Source organism: Bos indicus x Bos taurus, chromosome 12 (genome assembly GCF_003369695.1).
Source record: "Bos indicus x Bos taurus breed Angus x Brahman F1 hybrid chromosome 12, Bos_hybrid_MaternalHap_v2.0, whole genome shotgun sequence".
NCBI classification, from domain to species: domain Eukaryota; kingdom Metazoa; phylum Chordata; class Mammalia; order Artiodactyla; family Bovidae; genus Bos; species Bos indicus x Bos taurus.
Genome location: NC_040087.1, coordinates 53395388 through 53422329, shown reverse-complemented (window position 1 = coordinate 53422329; position 26942 = coordinate 53395388). Strand labels below are relative to the sequence as shown.

At 45.5% G+C, this 26942-nt stretch overlaps 2 protein-coding genes across 2 annotated transcripts in view; both read left to right on the top strand.

Moving 5' to 3' along the window:
* RNF219 (ring finger protein 219) overlaps positions 1–12470 on the top strand; it is a 44947-nt gene extending 32477 nt beyond the window's left edge. The window contains exon 6 of the mRNA XM_027557760.1: positions 9716–12470. Coding sequence (XP_027413561.1) covers positions 9716–11231 — 1516 coding nt within the window. The 3' untranslated portion in view covers positions 11232–12470. The remainder of the gene's footprint in view (positions 1–9715) is intronic.
* A 9521-nt stretch (positions 12471–21991) lies between these two features.
* POU4F1 (POU class 4 homeobox 1) lies at positions 21992–26480 on the top strand. Its single transcript, XM_027557759.1, has 2 exons — positions 21992–22395; positions 23087–26480. Exons 1-2 carry the CDS (start codon positions 22273–22275, stop codon positions 24227–24229), a joined length of 1266 nt encoding a protein of 421 aa, XP_027413560.1. The 5' UTR covers positions 21992–22272; the 3' UTR covers positions 24230–26480.
* The last annotated feature ends 462 nt before the right edge of the window (positions 26481–26942 follow it).

The following is a 26942-nucleotide window of genomic DNA, read 5'->3' as shown; positions in this document are numbered from 1 at the left end:
CAACTGTGTCTCAAGACCTACCACCAGTACCAGGCCTGGCTTTCAGCTTCCTCAGCAACACCTCTGCTCTTGCTAGCCTCGGCTGTTCTCTCTTCCTGACCTTTTCTGGCCTTTTTTGTTTCTCATGATTCTGCTCTGACAAACACAATGATTCCTGGTATTTGACCCCAGCCTGATCCGCTGACTGATTCTGCTGTGCCCTTTGGTTTTCCCGGAAGGGGAACTTGTAGACTGTCAGGGGAGCCTGATGATACCCTGGGGCCAGACTGTGACAGCTGGGTGTGCTCAGGCCCCTCAGCCGCCTGAGGGGCCCTTCTCTGGATATTCAGCTAATTGGGGGTGGACAGTTACTGCAGTTTTCTGTCACCATGTCTTTATTGTATTGATAAGATACTTTAGGAGCCTGCAGTGCATGCTAATGACTAAGCGGTAAGGTTGTCAGAACGATTACGAACTGCTTGAGAACAAGGATAATGTCCTTTTGTTTTCTTCCTCATCGCCCCTCAGCATATATTAGTCTTCAGTAACTGTCATCTGAGTAATAATTACAGAGTGGCTGGATCACAGTTTTTTGTTTTATTTTGTTTCATATTATTCCTCATGCTGAGAGAGAAAGATTGATTTAACTGTAGTGACAAATGTATAGATCGTATTAGTCCAGAGATTTTTAAGTATGCTTTTTTCCCCCAACCACAGTTGTATTCTTTTATACTATTGAGATTTTATTGTTGTTAAGGTTAGTATACTTTGGGGAAAGGTATGAAATCCTTTATTCCTCTGAGGACTGTAAAAAGATATGAAATAGCATGTCTCAAGATTCTCTCCTTCCATGAAAGATTAGGATCGCCATTTATGTCATGTCAACTTCAAGGCTGCTCTTAGAGGATGGAAAATTAGGGCATTCCTGTATGGAACTGAAATACATTTATCAAATAGAATGGAATTTATTTCACAGTAAAAAGAGTAGTCCATCTTCACAGGCAGCAAATACAGATGTGGGATGGCCCTTTTTAGAGACTTACCACAAAAGGAACTTATTCCTTTTCAATTTGCATATACTGCCCAACACTTGCGTGTTCTCTATTAAGAATTTCTAGGTAGAATTGAAGTGGCGGATGCATGATTAGTTTAATAAACATACACAAAAAAGCTTTCTTTAAAGTCGTGTTAGTAATATGAGCTATTATTTTAAATTCGGTTCTGTGTTTGTAAACTTGCAAATCCAGACACTGCCTTTATTTTTTGAGAGGTGGAGGAAAAAGGAATGGCTGCAAGGGCTGACCTCTGTCTTTAGGGAGGAACTGTGGCTTTTTTTTTTTTTTAATTCTTGCAAATATTGGAGCACATTCTGTTTGGGGATAAAACTAAGATGCAGTATAGCATAGCTTATGTTTTTTATTCCTATTATACCCCTGTGTAAGTAAGTACTATGTGATGTTTAGGTCCTAAAATTTTTGCATTTAAAATTTTGCTCATTTCATCGGTAGCTTTGTTTCTTTGTAGTTGAAAATGCCTGCTGATTGTGCATGAGGTAGACAAGAAGATCATGTATGTTTTTTATACATAGAACAATTAAAGATGGAGCTTCCAGTTTATGATTCTAGTTCAGATTTAGTTTATATATCTCTGGTTAAAATAGTCACCCTTTTTGGGTTGGCATTTGCCAGGTTGATCTGTGCTACAGTTTCCTGGAAGGCCATTTTAATAAAGGATCTTTGGCAGCTTGAAAATTCTCTTGAACTTATGTCTAGAACATGATAGATGTTTGATAAATGTTTATTGGCTTTGTGCATTCAGATCTGAATGTCTTCCTACATCTTGTTATTTCCTCTCCATATTTCTATTAGCAAATGTATGTATTAATAAATATTACAACAGAGCTAGACTTGGCACTCAGTAGACATGCTAGCATTTTTACTACCTCATAGTATAAAGAGGTGCTGATATTACTTAAGCAGGGATCTCACGTTCAGGCATCTCTTGGTTTCATACATGGTATTTGGACTTCGAAAGACTTGGCTTCCTGCTGCTTCCTTTCTATATTACCTGGGACAAGAGACGAGTGCTTTAAGTGTCTCGTTTTTTCATCCTTAAAATAAGAAACATAGATCTTGCTTCATAAAGGTGACATGACAATATATATCAAGTATATAGCAATGTACTTGACACAAGTAAACTTTAGTAAATTGTGACTGCTGCTGTTACTGTCACCATCATTGTCATTAATCGTCACTTACACTACTGTAGATTTACCTGTTACACTTTTGGTAATGTCCATCCCCAGAGTTCACTTGTATTTATTTATTTGGATGTTGGGCCAGGGAATAGAAACATTGTTTGGAGTCCTCAGGAGGGAAGGTTTTTTCCCAGTTCTCTCTTAGTAGGCTTCATGTGGCTTAATAAATTTTTGTGGACTCAACTATTGTGACAGGATTGTCCATAGATAGTAACTTTTATGATTACCAAAGTCTCAAGGAATGTAGCATTTTCATAACTGAGTCTTTCATTTTAAACAGAGAAAACTCTCTTGAGGAAACCCTGGCAAGTCATTGGGTTCAGCAGTGGCTGAAAATGTCTAGGGCACTTCCCAAAGCTTCTCTTGTAGTTTAAAGACAGAACACTCTCCCCAGTCCTGCCGTTACACCCAGAAGGATGAGAATAGATGTGGGTCACACACAGACAGGTCTTTGGGAGCGGGTGAGAGAAAGGCCCCCACCAGCAGATACAGTCTGGAGCTGCCTCAGTGCTGGCCCTCCCTGTGCGCCTTCCCTGGAATACACCCCTCCCCATCCTCTCCACACATGCGCATGGCAAAGCACATGCTGGGACCTCTCCTTTCCTTCCTGCTTCTAGCCAAACTCAGGTCCCAAGGAGCTCCTATTACACACTACTCACTTAAGTTACATCTAATCAAAGAGAAACTCCAATATTTTGGCCACCTGATGTGAAGAACTGTCTCATTGTAAAACACCCAGATGCTGGGAAAGATTGAAGGCAGGAGGAGAAGGGGACGACAGAGGATGAGATAGTTGGATGCCATTACCAACTCTATGGACGGACATGAGTTTGAGTAAGCTCCAGGAGTTGGTGATGGACAGGGAAGTCTGGTATGCTGCAGTCCTTGGGGTCACAAAGAGTCACACGATTGAGCGACTGAACTGAACTGAATCAAAGAGAGGCATTTGCAGACTTAAGGAATCTCCAGCTCACACATCATGCTTTATGAGAATATACTGAGGGAAGGGAACAATAGAAAGTTTTGTTCTCCTGAAGCTCTACCTTTCCTCCATGTTTAAAGTGAAGAAGATACTTGCCTGATATCTCTGCAAGTCAGGGGATGAGAAGGTATGCAACTGCAGCTATGTAGCCAGGCAGCACTACAATAAAATTTGCTCTATGACTGGGTCATTTTTTCTTAGGTATGTGTAATAGTTCTCTAAAAACCAATTGCTGAGACTCACTTAAGTTTACTTGGTTTTCCCACATACCAAGCATTACTTTAGTACAGGTAATCCTCACTTTCCATGTTGTATAGAACCATAAAAATGACCACTGAACCTAAAACCATGCAAAGCAATCTTAATAATCAGTGAGAAAAATCACATTGTTCTATAAACTTTAATACTTTTATCAAAACATTGAATCTCTATAAATGTATATAAAGATGAAAAAATAGTAAAACTGATATCTATTTAGTACTTAATATTTATATAGTACAATGAATTATATATAGAAGCATTGAGAATTGGAATGTCATTTCTTTATTGAAAACTTATGGACAATAATTTGAATTGTGCTTGCCTTCTTATCATATAGCTTATGATAATAAAGGCAGTAATTTTTCTGACACTTCAACAAATGGTCATATTCCTAAGTTTGCGTCAGTAAGTTCGCCTTTCCCAGTTCCTCTGGCTTACCTAGGTTTTCTTCAATAGCAACAGTTTCAGCATTCCTACGGTCAGCTATTCTTCTCTATATTTCCGTTTGATTCTAACTTTACTACTAGCATCACCAACTCAATGGACATGAGTTTGAGCAAGTTCCAGGAGTTGGTGATGGACAGGGAAGCCTGGTGTGCTGAAGTCCATGGGGTCGCAAAGAGTCAGACACAGCTGAGCAGCTCAATTGACTGACTGACTGACTACTAGCATTAATCACTTTACGATTTGTTTGCTACATCTCATCTTTGTTGGCCAGTTTTGTGTTTTGAGTTTCCATTTCTGTAAAAATGTCATGTCACAGCACAGCTCTATGTTTTATTGTCTGTGTGTGAAGTGGGTAACACGTGCACAGTCACTTTCAAACTTGGAGAGAAATGACCCGATTGGTCACAGATTGGCTGGATCACAAACGCTGGCCCAGATCCAAAGATTGCTTTTACTTTGTTTCACTCTTAGCTCAGGTGCCAAGTTAGGAAAAGATATAAAATCAAAGGTACCTGAGGCAGAGGGGCTCACTTCCCCAGAGCCCCTCTTGTTCCTCAAGAAGATGTTTCTGAAATTTGGTGGTCTTGGCAACCTACTGGGCTTGCTGCATTAATCCGTTTTGTTCAGACTACCATGGAGAACTAGAGAGGCAAAGTCACTCACTCAAGTTTCACAGCTCGTTAATGGCCACAGAGCTCTAGAGGTTCATTCATTTCACACCTGGTTCTGGCATTTATTCTTTTACCATATTTACTTCTTCTCACCCCTTCAAACACATTCTTTTCCTCCTTTGTGATGAGCTATGAGAAAATTTGGTCTTGGGACTTTTTCATTATTAGAGATGCCCTTATTCTAGTTATAATACCGCGGAGGTCAAACCAGTAGGACTTTCGTTTCTCTTACTTCTAGTAGGGACAGGAACACTCTTGTACCTCTGTTGTTTTTTGGAGAGGAGAGCCCTCAGCCAGAATGTGTACATCAGTTAACGCTGCAAGAGGGAAAATCCCTTAAACTACTTAGATTCTAGCAAAACATACTTCTGATATCAGATACAGCTCCCAAACTGCTTTCTGTTTTCTCTGACGTAATGAAGCCTTTGGCCATCACCGCTGCTTTGAAAATCAAAGCCTTTGGTCTCTAATGGAATGTTTATAAAAATACTCTATTTTGAAATTTGCTCAGGAAAAGGAAGTATGGTAAATGATTTTAGAAATCCCTTTTAGAAATCCCTCTAGCTTGCCTTGGCATTGATTCATTTAATGTTATGTACTCTGGAAATATCTGGAATTAGAGAATAAGGAAGTATTAAAACCCAAGTTAAATAAGCTCTTATCCTCATTGTTTTCTTCCATGGAAGTATAGCATCAGTTATGCATCTCTAATTGTTATTCTCTATGAGCAAGTAAACTGTCTTTTGCCAAATTTAATATCAGTATCTAGGGTAAGCTAAGGAGAAGGCGATGGCACCCCACTCCAGTGTTCTTGCCTGGAGAATCCCAGGGACAGGGGAGCCTGGTGGGCTGCTGTGTATGGGGTCGCACAGAGTCGGACACGACTGAAGCAACTTAGCAGCAGCAGCAGCAGCAGGGTAAGCTAAAAATATGTCAGAAGTCTCATGTGTTTTCATTCTTTTCCTAAGGTGAAAGTGGAAAGTTATTTTAAATGGAGTATAGAACAGCAAGCCTGTATAATAAGAACCCTACTGGTATTTCATTCTCTTGCTTTCCTTGGTGTCAGTAGAAAAAAAAGGGAATAAACAGTCAGATATATGGAACATTTAGTTTACTAATACAGTGACTCACAATACATGTAAAAGAGGCCCAAGGACCTATGGTGTTGGCTCTGTCTTGATGTAAAGCATTGATGTATCTTAAAGTAAGAAAATAACATTTATTCAAGAAATATTTAATGAGAAACTACTGTGACCAAGGAGTGTTCTAGGGAGCTAACCATGATTCCTGCTTTCCTGGGGCTTATATTCTAATGAGAAAGAGAGACAGAAAACAGATAAACTACATGGATCAATTAATTTAGTTGATCAGTTCATTGACTTTCACTATATATATCTTTTGGTTTGCCCACCAGCCCAGGGTCTTTATTAACATGGAAAAAAGGTCTGACTATTCAAAGTATTATGAAGTATTGAAGTAGAACTTTGGAGAATTGAGGGCAGTGACCTTTTAGAAAACAGCAGCTCCATCAGTGACTCCTGGTTGCTTGTCCCTCTCAGATGTGCTTTGTTGCTGGCCTCTGTTGTTAGTTCTCATGCACTTTGGCTTTCTCTCCAAAGTAATACAAAAAATACACTTAGGCTATCATTTTGACTTCAACTCAGAACATTTGTTAACTAACTTTTTAAAAAAACATAATAATAACAAATGAGGGGCATCATCAAATATAGCATCATAAAATGACATTATATCTGAATTTCAGGCTAAAACCTAGAATCAGATCAGATCAGATCAGTCACTCAGTCGTGTCTGACTCTTTGCGACCCCATGAATCGCAGCACGCCAGGCCTCCCTGTCCCTCACCAACTCCTGAAGTTAGAATAAGAAGCTGCTAATATTTTGGGAAACATTCCTTATTTGTCACTACTGAGTCCCCAAGGACATCCTATGGGAATAGCTGATTTACTATCTAGTAAAATTATTTGATTTTAAATCAAATAATGATTTAAAATCAAATAATTTTGATTTGATTTTTTTTCCTCATCTGAGGATCAGTGCAGTTGCTCAGTTGTGTCCAATGTGACCCCATGGACTGCAGCACACCAGGCTTCCCTGTCCATCACCAACTCTCGGAGCTTACTCAAACTCATGTCCATTGAGTCAGTGATGCCATCCAACCATCTCATCCTCTTTTGCCCCCTTCTCCTCCCACCTTCATTCTTTCCCAGCATCAAGGTCTTTTCAAATGACTCAGTTCTTTGCATCAGGTGGCCAAAGTATTGGAGTTTCAGCTTCAGTCCTTCCAATGAATATTCAGCACTAATTTCCTTTAGGATGAACTGGTTGGATCTCCTTACTGTCCAAGGGACTTTCAAGAGTCTTCTCTAACACCATGGTTCAAAAGCATCAATTCTTCAGCGCTCAGCTTTCTTTATAGTCCAACTCTCAGATCCATACATGACTGTTGGAAAAACCATACCTTTGACTACATGGTCCTTTGTTGGCAAAGTTATGTCTCTGCTTCTTAACATGCTTTCTAGGTTGGGCATAACTTTCCTTTCAGGGAGCAAGCGTCTTTTAGTTTCATGGCTGCAGTGATTTTGGAGCCCCAAAAAATAAAGTCCGTCACTGTTTCCATTGTTTCCCTGTCTATTTGCCATGAAGTGATGGGACTGGATGCCATGATCTTAGTTTTCTGAATGTTGAGTTTTAAGCCAACTTTTTTACTCTCCTGTTTCACTTTCATCAAGAGGCTCTTTAGTTCTTCGCTTTCTGCTGTAAGTGTGGTGTCATCTGCATGTCTGAGGTTATTGATATTTCATCTGAGGATAGTTTTATTATTAAAGTTGCATAAGAAAAAAGTTTTATCTCGGTAAGCAAATTTAAGACTGTCACTTTTGCTGTTTGCATTAACTAAACATGCTGCACAGTTTATCTGTTAAAAAATATGTGGGTTTGATTATGCCAGAGTAGTTACAGTCAGGAACTCACAGTTTTGTTTTGTTTTTTTAGCTCTTTGACTAAGCTGTGCAGGGTATTTGGACCCTGACCAGGGATTGAACCCATACCTCCTGCATTGAAAGTATAGTCTTAATTAACCACTAGACAGCCAGGCAAGTCCCCAAACCCCACAAATATTTTTGCTGAATGAACTTAAAGATCTTTATTCACCTTTTAAAATTCTCTTACAGAAACTGCCTCTCTGTCAAATACCACCTTTACAAACCAAAATTATTTTTCTTTGGCTAAGAAGGAAAACCACCCATCATTGATTTAACCAAATACTCGTAATCGTAAACTTTGTCTTTAAAACAAGGAGGCTACTTATTGTAGTTGCTTTTATTTTTGTTATGGTGCCTGCTTGATTTTTAGAAGTTGAAGGGAATATGCTCTTTTTTAGGAGTTCAGTTAATTGCAGGGAATAGATGAATATTCAGCAACCTGTCTTTTAAGGCCCTTTCTAATCCTGAGATTTTATGAGTCTATATTTACCTTTGCCCTTATTCTTATCCCTTAGTATAAGAGCAGGAATCATGTTAGGGGAGAATTGGGGAATGAATTGGGCTTTAGTTTAGGAGGAGTTGATGGGTGCTGAGTGGGAGTCATAGAACATACAGTGGTTGACTCAAAGAGGTACTGCTGCTGCTGCTGCTAAGTCACTTCAGTCGTGTCCGACTCTGTGCGACCCCATACACGGCAGCCCACCAGGCTCCCCTGTCCCTGGGATTCTCCAGGCAAGAACACTGGAGTGGGTTGCCATTTCCTTCTCCAATGCAGGAAAGTGAAAAGTGAAAGTGAAGTCGCTCAGTTACTGTTGACTCCCTCTCCTTTTTTTTTTTTTTAATACTTAGTACATTGTATTAATTTTAATTATTTTTGTAATTAGGGAAAAAAGAAAGAAAAATATAAACCCATAGATTAAAACAAGTTTTAAAAATCACCTTCTCAAGTACCTTGCTCCAAACAGACAATCCCTGAATTCTTTAAGATGTATCTCTATTTAAGTCGTTGGAAAAAATGATTAATAAAAAGCCTTTTAAAACGCTTTTGTGGAGAGAAGTTATTTTTCATGGGATTAGAATATAAAACCTATGTTTATTGACTCCTATGAAGCAGTTTCCTGAAAGATGGGATTTTCCTTGGTTGGTGGCCAGATCAGATAGAATTTATGGTAGATATTTTATGTCCCTTGGAGCTGGACAGTCCTACCAATGATTTTATCATCAGCTCCAAATATACCACCAGCCATACATTTGGTACTCAAAAACTGCTTTCTGAGCCAAACCCAGTACTCATTCTTAAGGAAATAGTGAACACAAGATAATCCCAAGTGAGAGGAGTGAATTATTGTTGTGTTCTTTTTCTTATACTTTTCAGAAAATCTGAAAATGTTTATTGTGTATTACATTGGAACCTCAAGCACTGACTTTGTATCTCAAAGTTAGAAGAAATGAGATTGATGTCCCACACGGTTGTAAAATGCCAAAAATAAGTAGAGCTGAAATGAGTTAAAGCCCAGTATTCAGAAAGGCCAAGTGAAAACTTCAGATCAAGGGTAGATGTAATTGAAAGGGTCCAAATAAGTATTTAAAACCACTCCCTGCTGGAACTGCTAAGATTTCTGAATTTCAAATTGGTATTTTATGTTTGACAAGGTGACATTGTATAAGAAATGTATTGTAAAACACTGCTGTACGATAGGAAAATGATTGAATGTAAATATTTCAAGATGTGGACCACTGTTCAAATGTTATCATAAATCTTTGCCATTGTTTTAGGGTATAACTCTTCATGCATATATGAGCTGAATTGACAGTGCCAGCACTTGGGGAGGGAAATCATCAGCAAGTTTCCGCCTCACTGTCAGCACTAGCGTGATTTGACCACAGAAGTATCCTATTAGGTCTTTCCTGTTATTATCATATGCTTGTAATTACATCAATGGGGGAACCCTCTTTTGAAGATACTATATCTGTCCTTGCTCTTATCCTCTTCATTGAGCAGTCTGAAATGTCACTGTTACATGAAATTAGGATGGGTGGGGACAGTTTGCATTCTTAAACTTTAGAAAGAAGAAAGCTTAAACTGTAAAGTTAACTATCCTTCCATTCCTTGCAGGTTTGGAAGGTTTACAGTAGCTGCTCTGCAGTCCAAAGTAGAGCAGTATGAACGTGAAACCAATCGTCTCAAGAAAGCGCTGGAACGAAGCGATAAATATATAGAGGAACTGGAGTCTCAAATTACACAGCTGAAGAATTCAAGTGACGAGAAGGAAGCGATGAATGCCATTTGTCAGAGAGCACTTTCTACAGACGGCAAGGGGAGCAAAGGCACCGAGGAGGATATGGCATCCAAGAACCAAGGTGATGGTGCCAGAAAGCAGCTTGGCTCAGCCACTTCGAGTTCTCACCTGGCAAAACCTTCTAGCAGTTCTGTCAGGCAGGAAGGCACCAGCAAAACAGAACCAAATTGTTCTAAGAACCAAGACCTGTATCAGAAGCGAGTGGAAACAATGCTCACTGTGACAGATACAAGTATGGATACCTATCTGGAAAGAGAATGGGGAAATAAGCCAAGTGACTGCATGCCCTACAAAGATGAAGAACTCTACGATCTACCAGCTTCCTGTGCTCCTTTGTCCCTTAGCTGTCTTCAGCTCAATACGCCAGATAATAGAGAGAGCTCTGTAGTCAAAGCAGGAGGTTCTAAAAAGCAGTCAAACCATCTCAGAAAATTGATGTTTGATGAGTTCTGTGATTCTCCAAATGTGTGTAATAAAGATTCTTCAGAAGATGATAGAAGTGAGAGTGAAAAGAAATCAGAGTGTTTTACTTCCCCGAAGACAGGGTTTTGGGATTGTTGTTCCACAAGCTATGCCCCCAGCTTGGACTTTGAAAACTCAGAGGAGAACACAATAGCAAATTGTGTTGGAGAAATTTCTTCAAAATTGAGTGAGAAACCAGGTTCGTGTTTATCCAAGAGGTTGAATTCCCTCCGCTCTTTTGAAATGAATCGGACAAGAACATCCAGCGAAGCATCAATGGATGCAGCTTACCTTGACAAAATCTCGGAGCTGGATTCAATGATGTCAGAGTCAGACAACAGCAAGAGCCCCTGTAATAACGGTTTTAAGTCGCTGGACTTGGATGGGTTATCAAAGTCATCTCAGTGCAGTGAATTCCTTGAGGAAACAGATAAGTTGGAAGAAAGAACTAAACCAAACCTTTCTAAAGGTTCTCTAACTACTGATCAGTTGGAAAATGGAAATGAATGGAAACCCAATTCTTTTTTTCTCCTCTCTCCATCTGACCAAGAAATGAATGAAGATTTTTCACTCCATTCCAGTTCGAACCCAGGAACCAATGAAATCAAACCACCAAGTTGTTTGTTTCAAACTGAGTTTTCCCAGGGTGTTTTGTTAAGCAGTACAAACCGGCTATTTGAAGATCAGAGGTTTGGGTCATCTTTGTTTAAGATGTCCTCAGAGATGCCTGGTCTTCATACCCACCTTCAATCTCCTTGGTCTACTTCTTTTGTGCCTGAAAAAAGGAATAAAAATGTGAATCAATCAGCAAAAAGAAAAATCCAGAGCAGCCTTTCCAATGCCAGCCCATCAAAAGCAACTAAAAGTTGACAATGTCATTTATGTTTTTGTCCTGAGAGGAATATAAGGTTTTAAAGTTACTTTTTTTCCCCCTCATAAAAGCTCTGTACAATTTTGAATTGATAATCTTTAGTCAGGTGTCAAGTCAGAATGGTGGATTAGCCTGTACCCTGGATACTTTTGTTCATTTTGAAGAGTTTAGTCTTTCATTTTCATTTAGGGATCTTTTTGACCAGAAAAGTTAGGGAGAGGGTTCCTTTTGTGTCTGGTTTGGGTATATTTTGTTTTCTTGAATCTTGATTCATCTATTCGGATACAATGACCTATTAGTAAGCCTCAGTTATCTTCAGAATTTGGATTTCTTAAATAAAAGCTTTGGTGCAGTCTAAATACTGTTCATAAGACAGTTTTCTTTAAAGCTTCCTAGGGTGGAAATTATTTTTCCTGCCCCTTTTTATTTATGTTTAGTGATAGTCTAACTTTTATTCACGGAGAAGGAGATGGCACCCCTGTTCAAGGCCACGATGGAGAAACAGCACTCAAACCTTAGTCCAGTACTCACTGGCTTTTTTTTTTTTTTAGGTTTTACATAAATGTTTGCATTTTTAACAATGTGTTTTGTCCAGTTTTTGTGAAAATGTGTTGCTAGTAAGAGAGAATGCATTTTGTTTTATGTCTGGTAGCTTTCATTCTTTTATCTTTTTGTGTGTGTTGAAAGTCAGAAATTTGCCTACTTTAGCAAGAAGTTAGGGAACAGTTGGGTTTGGAGAAGATTAAACATGGTAGCTTTTCATTATTTCAGATACACAGGTGCAAAAGCACTCATTGCCAAGTTCTTGATCCACTTATGTCCCAGGGGAGCTTTCTTTGGCGTGGTAAAGTTCTTGTTTGCATGTTACTGTTCTTTATGGAAACTCTGTATGCATGGTAGCAGTCTTGCTTGCACTGTTTTACTTACTTAAGAAAAAGAAGTTGCAGTTGGCTAAAAGATTATCTTTTATGTAGGACAGAAAAAAGATGGTTTTTCATGAAGAGTGTTGAGAGGAGTGTGAGAATAGGTGAGCTAAGCACAATTTTTAATTTAGGTTCTTAAAAGGTATATTCTAAACATGTTTGGTATGCCCGGATAGGCCTTTAAAAATGGTTTGTATGTTAATGACTTGTTTATCTAATGTGCACTGAACATTTTACATTAATACTGTACTGTTTTACATTAATACTGCATGCTTTTCTATGTGAACTGAATAAAGGATGTCATAAACACTGTAATCCTTGATGTTGTCCCATGTTGAATTAGCCTACAAAGACCAGTACAACTTAGCATTTTTTATTGTATTGCTCTTATTATACAGGGGTTGGCAAACTGTGGCCAGTGGTCCCAGTTCTGGCCTGTGCCTGTTTTTGTGAAAGGCCTGTGAACCAAAAATGTTTTATACATTTTTAATGTTTTTTTTTTTAATAAAAGAACTTTGGAAATAAAAAAAATCCAAAGAATATTTCATAACACAGGAAAATGATATGAGGTTTAAATCTCAATATTTCTAGACAAAGTCTTGTTAGAACACAGCTACACGTTTTACATTTTATCTGATAGGACTGCTTTAGCACTGGTAGAGCAGAGCTGAATAGTTGCAGCAGAGACCTTATGGCCCACAAAGCCTAAAATATTTACTATTTGGCCTTTTACAGAGAAATTTGCTGACCTTTGTTATAATTGACTCAGGATTCAATGAAACCATAGAAGTATAAAAAAATCATTTTTATGAGTTGGAAAATCATGACCTTTGCTTTTAGAAGTAATAAGAACCGCCCCTCCCCCCACACACAAAAGGCTTACTGTAAAGTATAATTTTTGTTCTATCATATTTTTTCTAATAAGTATTTGTGCATGACTTTGTCTTTCTGATAATCTTCACGTTAATGGATAAACTTTCATAGATACTGCCATTTAAATATCTTTGACAATGTGGATATGCATTTGAAATTATATTAAATGTAGAAATCTAAAATCTTTCTGAATAGAGTAAACTTGGGGGTAAACCTCAGTCTAATTCTGTCTGTAATTTTTTTATTTTTCACCATGAGTGTGTTAGTTTTTAATACAAACTGACACTGTGTCATGGAAATGCAGAGTGTGTAGCCTAATTGACTAATGCCTAATGGGGGTGAGGGTGTCTCTCTTGGGCTGGAGTGTTTCCCAGCTGCTTCAGAAACACTGCTTCATCCTCTCCAAAACACTATCTCAAGTATCATATTAAAATAACCTGACATTACTCAATTAAAGGAAATAATTGGAAGGATTTGATTTTAATGACACTTTTGTACTCCTAACCTCTTTACCATAATTTCAAATGTCATGACAGATATGGTAGTCTCATTTTGTTGTTTAGTCACTCAGTCACGTCCAACTCTTTTACAACCCCATGGACTGTAGCCCACCAGGCTCCTCTGTCCATGGGATTTTTCAGGCAAGAATACGGGAGTGGGTTGCCATTTCTTCTCCAAGGGAACTTCCTGACCCACAGATTGAACCCGAGCCTCCTGCGTTGACAGACGGATTCTGTACCACTGAGCCGCCAGGGAGGCCCAGTCCCATTTTAAAATATACCTATTGTATATACACACTCAAAACAAACAAAACCTACCTTTTACTGATACCAAGTACTCTGCTAGCCTCTGTCTTCTGTAATCTTTTCAAACTCTGTGAGCCAAGAATTTTCTCCAGTTTACCAATAAGTGAATTGAGAATTAGTGATCACACAGCTAGAATGGGCTTAGAACCCTGTCCTGGAGCTGGGCCTCAGACTCCAGAGCTTATAGTCTTCATCCCTCAAGCATCAGATGCACGGGAGCTCACATTTGCAGGCCAAAGGATGAGTGGATTTGAAATTTCCAAGGATTCTTTTTAAAGTAGTATTTTGGAAGTATTAGCATGTTTCTTTTCAAGTAGCATTTAATTCCTGCCTGTGCCCTGGATCTAAGGCTGCTCCTAAATGGAAGCTCAGTGATGGGGATTGTGTGTGTGCCACTTTTAAGTTTATAAAGATTCACATTAACTCTGACATTTAGATGAATTTCAAAATAGCACTAAGGCTATGTTTGAAAAAGATGTGCAAGTGGTAAAGGGAAAAGACACATCACTTCATGTCCTTATAAAAACAGTACCTTTTGACTGCTCATCTCTTTAAAATGCTATGGCTAAGCAAATGTGGCAAGATGCTAGGTATTTTTTTGACATGACCTTTAGTGTTTATCTTTTAATTTTTAAAATCTCCATCCCATCCAAAATTATATGTCTTTTTCCTGTTTTAATGGATCAACTGAGACCTAAAATGGCAGACATTAAGATATATAGCCCCTTAATATCAAATCTGCTGTGTGTTCTTATAAACTCATATTTACACTGGTTTGAAACCTCTAATGGTACCGCTGAACAAGGGAAGAAATTTGGTCTTGATTCTTAAGCTGTTTCAGGAACTTTTTTCTATATACTTGAATGGTATTCAATTATTCAAAGTGTAATTCATGCACTAGAATTTTCCCCCCTCATTTTTGTACCTGTGAATGACGTAAGTAGAGAACAGTTTTATTTCATGGAGTTTGGCCTTTTAGATTAGAAGGGTTTCCTGAGGCCTCATAAGAAGGTCTCTGTTCCTATTCTAGGGAGTCCTACCACAGTCTTTGCCTATCATGATGTAACCCGATCCTTTTAATAATACTTGGCAGAGAGAAAACCTTTTAAGCAATGATGTCAGAGTGCATAGTGAACATTTATTGCCTAATTCTCGGAACCCCACTCAGAGAGGAAGCATCTATTAAGTTGCAGTTTTCTTTTAAGAACCCATCTGAAGCTTAGGCTTGGTTGATCAGTCTGCTATGACAGAGGCAGTCTAGAATGCCTTTGAAGCTCCACTTCTTGAAACTAAGTACATTCCTAGGTCTGCTTTGTCTTAACAGGGAGTTGCTGCTGCTGCTGCTAAGTCGCTTGAGTTGTATCCGACTCTGTGGGACCCCACAGACGGCAGCTCACCAGGCTCCCCGTCCCTGGGATTCTCCAGGCAAGAACACTGGAGTGGGTTGCCATTTCCTTCTCCAATGCACGAAAGTGAAAAGTGAAAGTGAAGTCGCTCAGTCATATCCGACTCCTAGCGACCCCATGGACTGCAGCCTACCAGGCCCCTCCATCCATGGGATTTTCCAGGCAAGAGTACTGGAGTGGGTTGCCATTGCCTTCTCCGTAACAGGAAGTAGATCCTCTCTAATGTTAGTTGGATTACCCAAATGTGTAGAAGTGTGCGCCTAGTGTGACACATAATTTGAGGATGTAAAGATCCAATACCCCAAGGAAAGGATTTCACATAGGAATATACCAAAGAGAACCTAGGTCTGGCTCACTCTAATTCTTATATAACATTGGTGAGTACAAAAGTGTCTGCGCCGGGGATAGCCTGGAGCAGAGAGGAAACCTGGTGGCTTCCGAAGTGCTGTTTGTATTGGGTCTTTTAAGGATGGATGAGAGTTTGATGCAGAAGAGAACATCTACTTCTGCGTGTGTATCCACTATCCTGCAAGTGGGCGCCTATTTCTCAGACGTCTCAAAAGAGGTGCTGAAGAAACCCTAATAGGGCTCCTGATGGACAAAGGCTTCCCGATTGCTTCAGCCTGCGCTGTCAAGTTTGGCTTTGGTCCGCCTCCTCTGCGCGTCCCCTGGGACTCCAGGCTCGCCCTCGCCGCCAGAACCGGCGGCCTGCCGGCGAGACTGTGACTCCCTGGGCACTGGAAGGCTCAGGAGGTGGCAGGGCTGGGCCATCATCTGTCCATTAAGCCGAGGCTTGGCGCTCCGAGGGCCGCAAGGCGCGACCTCGCTTCACTCACCGGGTCATCTTTGTGCTGGGGGTGGGGAGGTGAGGTCTGGCCCGTCTGTCTGGGCTGCGATCCCGCTTTCTTTCCTCTGGTTCCGGCGAACCCCTCCTTCCCGGATTCTCGAAGCCAGTGACGCTCCCCCACCTCCCCCAGGTTCTCGGGACTACAGACCTGCCCGCGCCCCTCCAGCTCGAGTTTCCCGCGCTCTTGAGGGCGCTCTCAGAGGCTCCCGTTCAGGATCCACCCAAAGAAGGGACACGCGCTGAGGATTCCTTTCATTTTATTACTACTCGCGAAACCTGGCGATTAAGACGCGAAACCAACAAAGAGTTTTCTTTCCACCTTAACCTTGCACACAATCCTTTAACAAATTAATTAATCCTAATGAATTAACACTTCATTTATTTAAACGCGCTACAGTCCATGAATTAAATTTTCATGCAGTGATTAAAGACTGTTAAAATATGCATGATTTCGTTAAAATTTTATAATAAATCAGGGCAATGTGTTACATGACAAGGCAACTATTTCCCAGTCCCTCGCAAGGGGCTTTGATTTGTGCAGGCAGCCGGGAGGAGGGGCGGCTGACGACGGCGCGGGCGAGAGTTGGAGCCGGGCGGCAGGACCCAGCTCCGCACCTCGGCGTGCGCACTCGGCTTAGCGCTCTGCTCCGCGGCGTTGGGACCCTCCTGGGAATCCCGCTCCTGCAATCAGAGCCGAGCCTGCGGAGTGCGATGGGCGCTCGTCTCTCCGTCCCCGGAACTGCACTCGCCGGGGGCTGGGGTCCTCCGGTTTTGTTTAGCTCGCGCGAGCGCGCGTTCGGGTAGGAGCGCTGCGCCGGCGGCTCTCCGGGGACAGGAAGGCGACACAACTTCCATCTCGTCGCGTGGGGTCAGGGAAGCGGGTGTCTACTGTAGAGCTGATGGGTTCGTTGCTGTTCTTAACCAGGAGACCTCGAAGCCCCTTCTCTGACCAGCGCGATCTCCCTTTTCGGAAGGGGCCGGGGCGGGGGAGGTCTGCTTCCCTTGGGACCTAAACCCCAGGGGCCCTGTGACCAAGCTTAGTGGTCCCACCCTTGTCACTCGGAGAGCGAAACTGGTTCTGGCAACTAGCGGGAGGGGAAGGCCGGCCCCTGTCAGGACGGAGACGCGGTCATGCATCATCCTTAGGGCTTTCACAAGGTAGGTGGGTTTAAGTCCACCGAGGGGTTAGGGTGGAGGTATATATACATGGATATCTACAAATGTAACGGCTAAGAGTAATAATGACCAGCAGTGAACTTTACTGCCTCATCACCCAGGTCGCAAGTGTATCAAGAGAGTGGGGTGGTCGCAATGTTCCCAACGGACGTTGCCTTTGAATTAAACGGCCAGAGGAATGAAAGCAGTGGGTTATCCATCGGCTTCCTCGAGAACCTCCGCCGCGGGTCCTAGCCCGGAGCTTTACAGGAGTTGATCATCACCGGCCTCAATAACTCACCCACGGCCTTTTGGGACCGAGCGAGACAAGCGGCCTGGGTGCAGGTGGGAGAGGAGGTAGAAAAGGAAGGAAGAGGCCTTCGGGAAATCTACATGCTCTCGCAACGAGAGCCTGGCTATGGACTTGCGCCTTGAGCTGGGCTGGGCCTCGGGGGTGGCACAGGACTGGGCAACCACCCAGGACCGCCTGGCTGGCAGAGCGGGCCGGGCGGGCCAGAAGGCTGGGCCGGGATGCGCGAGGGGTAGAGAGGCCCTGGGTCAGAGCAGCCCAGGCTTGGCGCTCGCACCGCCGCCCGGAGGGGAAGCAAAAGTCCGGCAAGAGTCCCTCCTCTGTCCCACCCTTCGAACAGACGGTGTCGGAGGGGGAGGGGGTCTGAGGCCCAAGTGCATTCCCTCCTCCAAGGACCGATCCCGACCCCCCAGTTCTAGGCCTGCCACTTCCCTGCTGACCAGTTCAGCCTCATCGCTGAAGACAAGCCAGTGAGGCCTCGGAAGCCGGCCAACTCCGGGTTCTGGCGACTTCCCCCCGCGCAGGGCGCTGGCTGCGCGGTGAATGGGCCGAGTTTCTGGGCAGGAGCCCAGCGGAAACGGGGCGCCCCTGATCTGCGAGGAGCAGAGCTCCCTCTGGGGGCGCCCGGGCTTGCAGGTTGGCCCAGCTCCCCGGGTTTGGGCAAGAACGTGGGGTCCGACCTCCTCCCCTTGTACACACACAATCTCCACTCCAGTGGACATCCCTCAGGACCGCCCCCACCCCCATCCCCGTCCCTGGACGTGGATTAATAAATCGGGTTTAACCCCGGGGCGGGGGGCGGGGGGGGAGGTGGGGGGAGGTAGGGGCAGATTGTCCCCGCGCTCCTCTGGAGAGAGAAAGGCTGCCTCGCGGGTGGCAGCTGTGGAGTGTGTGGGGAGGGGGTGGTCAAAGGCGGGGGGCATTCACCCCCCGGCCCGTTGCGCTGCTTCTCTCCCGCCGGTCTTCACTCCCACCTACCAACGTCTGCTCCCTGAGCTGGAGAAAGAGGCGCTGCCAAAGGAAACGTGAAGTGGGGCCTGCCAAAGAAGGAGGAGAAAATTAATTAATGAGGGAAAGAAATGTGTCTCTGATCCAGATGATAGACTCCCTGTCCCTGGGGGCAGAAATTCCTTGGAAATCAATAGCTGTGCATTCATTACCTCCCTCTTGATAAAATGCAAAGCTATGAGATGGGGGAGGAGGGAATCTGTGCTGGTCATTAAACAGGAAAAAAAAAAAAACCCTGCCCAGAATTCTATGCCAGGGCTCTGACCCCATGTGGATATCACTAGTTCAGGCACGGGCCATCCAGTTACTGCACTCGCCAAACCTGGAAAACAAAGCAGTGACGTGGATGGACTGAGCCCCAGTTGGCCACCCTTTCTTTTCACTGCCCTGGGGAAAGTAGGGAAAAGCTTGATAAGATCCAAGGAACTGCCTGCAGATCCACCACCATCTCCCACTCTCTAGCCTGGAACTGAGGCCCGGCAGGGAAGTGGCAGGTTAATTCTCCCAAGCATCATCCCCCACCAGCTCCCTGTCTTTGCACCTTGGTCTTGCCCTGGACCACAAAAAACACTCCATTCACCTGTGGCTACCCCACTCTCATAGGCTGCCTAGAGGGCAGATACCTGAATATTGTACTTCATTTAATCTCCAATGTCTTGCCCTGGCCAAGATGGGTACTCAGCAAGTATTTGAGGAAGGAAGGTAGGGTAGAAAGTAAATGAGGGAGGGATGAAATAAATGATTTCAGAGAAACAGCTGTCTGGAATCAAGATATCCAGCTCTACCTGAGGACAACAGGCCCTTCTGTTCGAATCTGCATTCCTTTTTAGGTAGAGAGGAGACCCCTTCAGTGATCTTCCCTTTGGCCCCCCTCCTCACCGCCCCCCACCCCCATGACCCTGGCTTGCTGAACTCCCTTTTGCTCCTGGCCCTTCCCATCTGCCTTCTCTTCCTTCTTACAGACATGTATTGTTCTATGGGGTATTTTCCTAAGTGCCAGGGTACACACAGATGTGCTCTAAATGGGCTTCCAATCCGTTACTGGGAGGGGTGGGTAGTGAGTTGGTAATTGTACCCAACCCTGGAGAAAAGTGAGATACTCTGGGCAAAGATCTGCCCCCCACCCCCAACTGGGCCAGTTCACTCAAGTGAACTAGGAACAGAGTCTCAACAAGATGGTGAACTCTTGCCCTCAGGCCAGGGACTTACTAGTGGGTTAGTTGGTACCCTCTCAAGAGTTGGAAGGTAAACTGAGATGGGCTTCGGGGACTCAGGTGCCACCACTGCCCCTCCCCTCCACCAACGCAGGATCCATGTCACGTAGCCCCAAACCAGTGCTATTTGAATTTCTGTTTCCCCTGCACTCTTCGGGGTCCCTAAAAGCCACTGTTTCCCTGGGCGGGGGGCGGGGGGGGGCGGTGCGGGGGTTGGGGGGTGGGGAGACAGGATCTAGGCGCTCCTCTTCTGCGAGGCCCTTCCTCCACCCCACCTTCCCGCCCCCACCCCCGAAGGATAGCTCAGGGAACCGCCGCCGTAGGTGTCAGGAAGGATTAAGTTAAGCACCTGGACACCCGGTGCGACGACTACCGTAGACTCACTCGCTCCCTCCAGCGATGTCCTGCTCGCCGTCCATTCCCCGTAGAGATAAAGTTGCATTTAGCAGTCCCAGGGGACCGCGTAATGGATGAAAACAAGGTTCTTTCTCACACTAGCAAGAGAGCATCCTTCTTACTCCCCTCTCGAGCTGCAAGGGGGTTGGGGAGAGGGAAAGGTAGAGGGAAAAGAAAAGAAAGAGAGGAAAAAAGCCCTGGTGACGCCTGTGGGCTGTTCTTGGGTAGTGAGTAGTGAATGGGTCCGCTAAACACGCTCGCGTTTATCCAAAGAGATCCACGCGAATGCAAATTAGGCTTATAGAAATGAATCTAATCTTTGGTGGAAATACAGATCTCCTTGGTGTGAGACAGACTGGAAAGATTATCTATCCGATCTCTGCCTCCCACAAGCAGCCCCTTGCCACTATCCAGCTCTCTCGCCGCAGATGCGATAACATCTGGGCTGTTATTATCACCCAGGGCAAGCGCTGAGTCCCTGGGGACTCGGGCACCTGAACTGGGTTCCCCGGGAGCCCCTTGATCTGTCTGCCACATAAGGGCCATATAGCAGGTTGGCTAATTGATTTATTCCTCTTACATTTTGATTTCACAATAATAAAATAAAAATAATTAAAGGTTGGAACAGAGCTTGAGTCCGGTTCTTTTAAAGTTATTTGAATTAATTTTTTAGTCATGCTTTTCTATAAACTGGCTTGATTCTGTCTCCTATTGAAGAAAAAAAAATGTGTTTGTATATACATCTATTTATAGATAGATGCATAGAGAAAGAGGCAAACAATCCAACACGATGTAAGGGAAAATAAAGTTCTCTTCAATACCTTATCCCCTTTTCTCTGAAGCAATTTCCTTTTCCTGGAGTTTCCAACATGAAGTGTGTGTGTGAGTGTGTGTGTGTGTACGCTGAAGCGAGGTAAGGATCCCAACTACACCCTGTAAACTATTTTTCCTTTTGATTACAAGAAGCCTCAGATCACCCGGAGCTCGTTTGAAATGTGGGTTTGTACACGGTTACAGCAGACAAACAATAAGAGAAATGCACAATTTCATTTCAACAGCCGTTGCCTGGTAGAAAGCACACGCTCCTTGTGGCTCCTAAGTGGCTGTCACTGTCGGTGCCTGATACAGTTATATTCGCAACAACAACGAAGTGTGCGGAGGAAATTAAATTATATGGAAATCAATACCAGCTGACTGCTTCAAACAAATGTCTGTCACCGCGATTATTCTCCAGGAACCTATTTATAAACCATGAAAAGAAACAGGTTCTTGCAGCAAAAGACAGCACCTTCTGCATTTCTGTGTTATTTATACTGTATACAGAGGAACGCGCGGGCATAATTTAACATACAAATGCTCAGTTGTATACATTATATAACAGCTTGTTAGACGTCCCCGAGAGGAGGTGTTCCCGAGTGATGCGCATATATTCAGGGCTAGCAATCTGGGTCCGGGCGTGGAGGAGGGAGGGAAACCACCTAGGGGCCAGCGAGCATCTCGTCTTTCTCCGCCTTGAAAGGTGCCTACCCTCAGACAATAGCTGGCCCTTTTGATCTTCTCCAGACCCGCGATGGGAAAGGTGAGGCGTGCAGTGCGCATGTCCGGGTAGCTACAGGTGCATCACCTGCGCTGTCCTAGCTGGTGGTCACTATAAGAGAGGCTCCCACGCGCCGGTCGCGGCCCGGCGAGCGCGCGCGCGCGCGCAGACGCACGGCGCCGCCGAGAGGGAGAGCGCGCGTCAGACAGACGGAGACAGCTGATGCCTGTCAGCGCGGCTGGCCCGCGAGCTCTCGCGAGAGCTCCCCGGACCGGCCGCGAGAATTGGGGCTCAGGTGTAAGAGGAGTGCATCCCGTCGGCGCACGGGGCTAGAGCTCGCGGAGAAGTGGGATCGCGAGGCCGGCGCGCAGCGATCTGCGCGGTCAAAAGGAGCGCAGGGCGAGAGCGGCGGCGGCAGAAGCATCAGCGGCCCCCGGCGCTTGCGCCGCCTCCGCGCCGCCAGTCGCCGCGGCTGCAGCCTCCGAAGGGAGGCCGGGGGAGCCGGCGTGCGCACTTTCCCGCGGACTTTCGGAGTGTTTGTGGATTTACATGCTAAGCCATCAAGATGATGTCCATGAACAGCAAGCAGCCTCACTTTGCCATGCACCCCACGCTCCCTGAGCACAAGTACCCGTCGCTGCACTCCAGCTCCGAGGCCATCCGGCGGGCCTGCCTGCCCACGCCGCCGGTAAGCGCCCCAAGCCCGCGGACCCGGCCCGCGCGCCCGCCCCCTTCCCGTCTCCGAGACGCTGCATGTCGGGTGCTGATGTGTGCACAGATCCCAGTGCGGGGATGCGCGGGCGGGGATTTTTAGAAGAATCCCGCTGCGAGGCAGGCTTTGTACCGTGGCGCTTAATGTCGGGTTCCCGTCGCCTCCGCCTCCGTGTCGGGCGCCGGCGATCGGAGTGGGGAGCGCTGGGGCCAGGTCTCTCGACTTCCCTCCACTTTCTCTGTTGATTTCATGCCTTGGAAAGGCGGTCTCTGTTCGTGTTCGGGTGCGTGACACGGGTCCCCGGCTGCGAGTTACATCTTCATTTCTTCTTCTTTCCCCCTCCTTTTTCGTCTTTCACGCCCGTCCCCGGAATGTGTCCCCATGTCCCTCTCTCCTCTGCATCTGCCCCCCTCTCCTCACACTCCTGTCCCTTCTCATCTGACCCCCTATCTCGTCCCCAATGTGTCCCTATTCTGTCTTTCCCGGTCTCCACTATCCCCACTCCCGTTGTTATTATTTTGGTTGCTTTGTGTGTTGCCTTTGGCTCGCTGTGCTTTCTGGCTTGTGTGGTTTTGTTTCGTGTTTTTGCTTTTTTTTTTTTGGTTTGTTTTGTGTGTGTGTGTGTGTTTTGTTTTGTTTTTTTTGGTTTGGTTTGTGTCGCCTGCAGCTGCAGAGCAACCTCTTCGCCAGCCTAGACGAAACGCTGCTGGCGCGGGCCGAGGCGCTGGCGGCTGTGGACATCGCCGTGTCCCAAGGCAAGAGCCACCCGTTCAAGCCGGACGCCACGTACCACACGATGAACAGCGTGCCCTGTACGTCCACGTCCACCGTGCCGCTCGCGCACCACCACCACCACCACCACCACCACCAGGCGCTCGAGCCCGGCGACCTGCTGGATCACATCTCCTCGCCCTCGCTCGCGCTCATGGCCGGCGCGGGCGGCGCCAGCGCGGCGGGCGGCGGCGCCCACGACGGCCCGGGGGGCGGCGGCCCGGGGGGCGGCGGCGGCGGTGGCCCTGGAGGCGGCGGTGGCGGCCCCGGGGGCGGCGGCGGCGGCGGCCCGGGGGGCGGCGGCGGGGGCCCGGGCGGCGGGCTGCTGGGCGGCTCGGCGCACCCGCACCCGCACATGCACGGCCTGGGCCACCTGTCGCACCCGGCGGCGGCGGCCGCCATGAACATGCCGTCGGGGCTGCCGCACCCGGGGCTGGTGGCGGCGGCGGCCCACCACGGCGCGGCGGCGGCGGCGGCGGCTGCAGCGGCCGGGCAGGTGGCGGCGGCGTCGGCGGCGGCTGCCGTGGTGGGCGCGGCGGGCCTGGCGTCCATCTGCGACTCGGACACGGACCCGCGCGAGCTCGAGGCGTTCGCCGAGCGCTTCAAGCAGCGGCGTATCAAGCTGGGCGTGACGCAGGCCGACGTGGGCTCGGCGTTGGCCAACCTCAAGATCCCCGGCGTGGGCTCACTCAGCCAGAGCACCATCTGCAGGTTCGAGTCTCTCACGCTCTCGCACAACAACATGATCGCGCTCAAGCCCATCCTGCAGGCGTGGCTGGAGGAGGCCGAGGGCGCGCAGCGCGAGAAAATGAACAAGCCCGAGCTCTTCAACGGCGGCGAGAAGAAGCGCAAGCGGACTTCCATCGCCGCGCCCGAGAAGCGCTCCCTTGAGGCCTACTTCGCCGTGCAGCCCCGGCCCTCGTCCGAGAAGATCGCCGCCATCGCCGAGAAACTGGACCTCAAAAAGAACGTGGTGCGGGTGTGGTTTTGCAACCAGAGACAGAAGCAGAAGCGGATGAAATTCTCCGCCACTTACTGAGGGGGGAGATGGGAGGGACCGGGCGGGGCAGAGCTGGGGGCATTTCGCCGGGAGGGGGGCCTTCCCCGAGCCTGCTTACCACCATCACCCCCCCCCCCCCCCGCCTCCCCCGGATTTAGAGCGGCCGTTATCCTGCTTGCATTTGAGGAGTCCCTCCTCGAGCGCTCCTTCTCCACCTCCCCTCTGCTCTCCCCGTCCTTACCCTCCCCAGCCTAAAGGACTGGGTGCCCAGTGTGTATGCGGGAGAGTAGGGTGGAGGTGAAGGGGGAGCACTTGGGGGAGGAGGAGTGGGGGGAAGGAAAGAGGAGACTGGAGAAGGGGTTTTGAGGAGCAGGATGGTTCTTGGGGTGAGGGTGGGGGGAGACGGGAAGGGTAGGGAAATGGACTGTTTTTGACCAGAGACACTTACCAGAATCTCCTGGGGACCAAGGAACAATGTACAAAAAACCTACCAACCACCAAAAACTAGACAAATAAAGACAAACTAAAACAAAACAACAAAAGCAAAGAAAAAAATACTTTAGAAATGTAACTCCAGAGAGCCGTATTCTGCAGCTTCATTCCATCCCCCCCCCCCCCCCAACCCTAAGGAAGAGAAAAAAAGAGCACCACCACCGCCCCAACCTTACGCACATGAACTGAGTCAAAGACCAAAAAAAACCAAACGAACCCGAAGGTGAAATTCTGGGTAGCAAAGCTAGTTGTTCTGTCTCTGTGTTTAATGTTCTCTCTAAATCTTACACCCCATCCAAACCCTCTTTGATTTATTTTTTCTTTTTCAATAAGACTCCTCCGATGACTGCTGTCCATTGCCAGAAAGGAAGTGGGAGGCCAGCTGAAAGGAAGGAGGTGGGTGGGGGTAGTGGCTGCTTGTTTAGGTGAAGTCCAAGTTTTCCAGTGACCCAGCCTATATACTCCTGTGGCCTGATTGGTCGGTGAGGGTCTTTAGGGAGAGAGCTGACTAAGAAGCAGGATTTTAGAGGCTCTGAAATAAATATTTATTTAGGAAAATAAAACAATTGAAGCCAGGTTTTTCTCTTTCCATATGTGCTCTTATTGCTAAGATCTAGAAAACAGACCATTTCAAAATAAGCTTTTCCCTCCACTCATAGAACGTGCTTGCCCTTTCATTTATTTTTCTAAGTGGCTTATTTTAAACTGCTGTTTGTTTTTTTCTCTCTATTGATTCAAATAGATTGATGGGGTAGCAGACAGTAGGAGAGATACTCTGACCCGTTTTCTCCACAGATCAAGACCCATCTTACTCTTCTAGGTCCCCTTCTCTTTTGGAGAACATGAAATCATTGAAATAGTGAGAAGTTTCTGCTTTCACTTGGAGCAGGACTTGGCTGTGAGAAAATCAGCTAAATCCCAGATGAGAGAAAGACAGGTTTAAAGCCCTCCATTTCTTTCAAAAGGGTCTGCATGTTGGGAGGGGGGAAGCAGAACAACTGTTTCATTATTATTACTATCCAAAAGTAATTTATTGCTGGGGATAAATGTTGGGTAGCAAGAACTTTAATTTGCACTATCAGTCTCCCAAATAGAAAATCATGTATAGTATTTCATAGTAATAATCAAGGTACTTTATGAATTGCTGATGGATTAAAAAGAGAGAAAACAATTGAAGGTGGTTAGGTAAAATGCCTGCTTGGTGCACAAGACACCCTTGATCTTGACTGGGTGGAGATGGTTTATTACCATCCTTTAATAAGAACTAAAAAACTGAGAACAGATAAGAAACAAGACTGAAACCATGCATGATCTGAAAGGTGCAGGAAGAAACACAACTAGATCTCACTCTGGTTAGGCATTATTTATTTAATTACGTTGTATATCATTGTTTGCAGCGCAAACATTCTATGCATTTGAAACTGAGCACTAAACTGGGCTAGCTTTCTGATAGACCGTTTTGTGGATAGTGTGATTTCACAGTCGACTGCCTGTTTTCACCGAAAACACAACATTCTTGTCATATTCTTGTATTTAGAGGAAAAGGAAAAAAGGAAGATTACTGTAAATATTTTCTTGAACGCACACACTCACACAGTGGTTACAAACTGCCAGTGTTAATCCTGAAATGTCTCACGGATTGATCTACCTGTCCATGGATGTCTGCTGAGCTTTTTCCTTGGTTATGTCTTTGCTCTATTATCTTTCCCTCCTCCCTTATCAGAACCACTTTTGTGCACCAAAATACAACAGAGAGATATGTCCCAGTACACTTACAAATAAAACATAACTGAAAGAAGAACAGTTTTATGATTTGGGTGCATTTTTGTGTTTATACTGGGCCAAGTCCCAGTAGAGCCGGTCAACAAATAAGACTCAACTCAACCAAAAATACAGGGAAGGGGAGGATGTTTAAGTTGGGGGGGCGGGTGCGAAAAGAGGGGAAAGGATGAGAATGATGTATTTTTCTGCTGAATCAGAATTCACTTTCAGATAACTCATGTGAAAGTGGTGCTCTTGAATAAAATGAATTCTATATTAGTTGTCTGTGTTTATCAAAGTTTTTTTTTTTTTTTTTTTCCCTCTTCTAACTGCAGAATCTCTTCAAGCACAGCCCTCACTTCAGAGTGGTGGAAGGTAATAAATAGCCAGGCACCTTCAAAATATTTGAATCAGGATTCAGGGGCAGAGGCATTTGGAGGTTTATATGTATTGTTCTAGCCTAAAAAAAAAAAAAGTTTCTAAGAAGATGTTGTAACTA

What these genes read in the sequence shown, in the direction of transcription:
- POU4F1 (XM_027557759.1), top strand. Translation starts at nt 22,273, where the DNA reads ATGATGTCCATGAACAGCAAGCAGCCTCACTTTGCCATGCACCCCACG. An exon ending in CCTGCCTGCCCACGCCGCCG is followed by an intron (nt 22,396 to 23,086) that starts GTAAGCGCCCCA and finishes TGTCGCCTGCAG; the next exon opens with CTGCAGAGCAACCTCTTCGC.